At 38.8% G+C, this 2,706-nt stretch overlaps 2 protein-coding genes across 5 annotated transcripts in view; one reads left to right on the top strand and one right to left on the bottom strand.

The window, feature by feature from the left end:
- IFT74 (intraflagellar transport 74) overlaps nt 1–2,706 on the bottom strand; it is an 82,681-nt gene that overhangs the window by 41,383 nt on the left and 38,592 nt on the right. The gene's annotated exons all lie outside the window — the stretch shown is intronic.
- The window catches only part of LRRC19 (leucine rich repeat containing 19), a 12,382-nt gene continuing 10,654 nt past the window's right edge, over nt 979–2,706 (top strand). Inside the window, exon 1 of the mRNA XM_025206963.1 lies at nt 979–1,089. Coding sequence (XP_025062748.1) covers nt 1,036–1,089 — 54 coding nt within the window. The 5' untranslated portion in view covers nt 979–1,035. The remainder of the gene's footprint in view (nt 1,090–2,706) is intronic.

The raw sequence follows: 2,706 nt of genomic DNA on the forward strand, positions 1-2,706 counted from the left end.
AAAAAAGTATCCATTCCAAACTCTTCCTCCATTTCCCACTCCCCTGAAACAACCCAATTTCACAAAAAAACCCAGGTAATTTTACCCTCCAGATTAAAATATGCTCCATCAGATAGCAAAGTGTTACATCATTATAGGGTTTTTTTTCTCTGAAACATACGCATGATACACTGTATATTAAAGACAGCTCAATTATTCTTTCTTAACACATATTGGAAATCAATGTAAGTTTTGCACACAAAACAAGCTTAATTTAAAATAACCATTGCATGGTTATAACCTCTGCATGCTTCTTAAATACAGGATGACAGTGGGCGCATCTACACAAGATGCTACAAGTGCAGTAGACTAATTCTAATACACATTAGCTCGACAGGCAAAAATTGTGCTAATGTACAGTACAATGAATCTATTGAGCATTAGCATCACAAAAAAGCATGTGCCAGTGCTACTGTGCAGTAGCATTGATTACAGTGCATTAAGTTAGTACCTGCAGGTATTAAACTTAATGCGCTGTAATTACAGCACATTAATTCACGTGTAGATGTGCCGTGTGTGACTGATTTAAGCAACTGTTAGAGAGAGTAGCTTCAATAAGCAGATTTTATTTACAAATTGGCAAGTTATAAAGAGGACAATTTCAAAATATAGATTTTCTTTTTAAAATGTGTATGACTATAACACTTAAGATGTTACTTATTCAATGATGGGATCCCATTTACAAAATAAACTTCTTCCCACTCTCTCTATTTCTTTAATTGACCCCAACCTTCTTTTCTCTGTAAACTTGCTGCAGTGTCTCAATTTGATTTCTCCTGTGCAATCTGGACATGTGAGGCCTAATAATTTTTCTACCAGACTTCCTTATTGAGGGTTGATCCAATTAAGCCTCAGACAAGGAGAAGAAATTGCTCAACCTAGTCAATATTTTGCTAAAGACGTTCTGCATTTTCTTTTTTTTCAAAACTACCTGTTTGCTTGTTGAGTACAAAGGTTGGAACAAAGAAAAATGCTGTCTCACCACATGACTTCTTAATGCACAGGAAAATGCACAAACATACATATGCCGTTTGGAGAAACAACAATAAGGTAAGAAACTTTACAGAATCTTTTAAGTAACTGATGTACTATCGTATGTGTATAGAAAAAGCCTTTGGTTCCATAATTTAGTTGGTACACTGGAAATAAAGCATACATTAATGATACTTTGGGTACCTGAACTGATCTCAACCTTGGACAAGCTAAGTCAATAAGTAAGTTATTTTTTGTTAGACGACTAAAAGGCATATTTTTGAAAAATTGTTTATTTTAACAAATTGTTTATTTCCTCCTAATTTATCTTGAAAACTGAATTTTCCACCAGTTTCAATTAATGTAAGCAAGCAGAGCACATCATTAGGAGAAGAAATCTTTTAAAAAGGCCATTTATGAGATATTGCAAGCAAGTATCTGTGAGCTCAGATAAGAGGAGAATGTTGTGATATTAAGTGTGCTTCCAAACACTTTTTCTCAATTTGCTTTATTAAAAAAATCTATAACCTTATTTTTTTATTTTCTCCTGTTGATGTTCACAAGACTGTTTTAACTTCGGAAGCAAATGATTATACAAGGAAGATGTGGCTGATGAATGTTGACCATTAAATATAAAAATAAGGTTAGCAGGCCTCTCCTTGTATCAGAGATATGTAAGTCCTGTTTAAGAACAAAACTTATAAATGAGGTGGGCCAGCCAACCAGGTCCGCCAATGGCTGAGTTTGTTATAAGCAAATCAAATGAACTAGTAAAAGTGTCCCCTTCCTCCTCCCCACCCCCAAAATATACTGATTGCTTTCTCATATATAAAGGACAACATGTTTGGAAGGAAATGATTTTTCTGGTGGGCAGTTTATATTTAAATTTGTATGAGCTGAATAACTTTGGAACCTGTTTATATTATTTTTTGCTTCACTTAACAACTATCACCCTAATTTCTGAGTTACAATAATGTTCCTAGTTTGGACAGCTAGAATGACTGGTTAAAGTTTGCCCTTTTTGCTTTCTAAAGAGCTAGGTTAAGTACAGGCATTTGGGAGGTTAAACTGGGTTCAAAATGGCTGCCTAATTTAAACTTAGCTTGTCCCACTGTCGACCTTACTCTTTCAGACCTGTTCTCAGGGACTGGAAATCAGTCTAAACCTGTAACAGAACAGAAGTTCCATGGACACAAACTGGTTTAAAAATTGCATAACCAAGTTTAAGATAAATCTGGACCCATGTATCAATCAGACTCATCTGATTTAGGTCAAATCAGTGCATGGAACTTCCGTCCACTTCCTCTGTGCAGCCCCAGGGCTGGAAAAACCAGCCACCGCCCCAGCCCTGGGGTTGCTCTTTTCACTCACCCCTTCCCCTGCACTGGTCTATTTTTGTGCCCCACCCCCTGGCTCCCCACCAGCCAGCGCTCTCAATGCCCATCCCACAAGTCACCTTGGTTGAAGCCATTTTTATCAGTGTTTGCCAGTGCCAGAGCTGAGTAGGTAAGTCCCAGAGGGGGGAAGGGCAGGAGGGATGGGGTGTAGTTTTGCTGGGGGACTCCCCTCACCACACTTGTGGGTTGCACCTGCCCTCCCCACCCACCTGCTGGTTGCACCTTCCCCCCATCCCATCAATGGATCACGCCTGCTCCTCCCACCCCACGCAGGTTGTGCCTACCCCTCCCCCCCCCA

The sequence above is a fragment of the Alligator sinensis genome, unplaced genomic scaffold (genome assembly GCF_000455745.1).
Source record: "Alligator sinensis unplaced genomic scaffold, ASM45574v1 scaffold940_1, whole genome shotgun sequence".
Taxonomy (NCBI): Eukaryota; Metazoa; Chordata; order Crocodylia; family Alligatoridae; genus Alligator; species Alligator sinensis.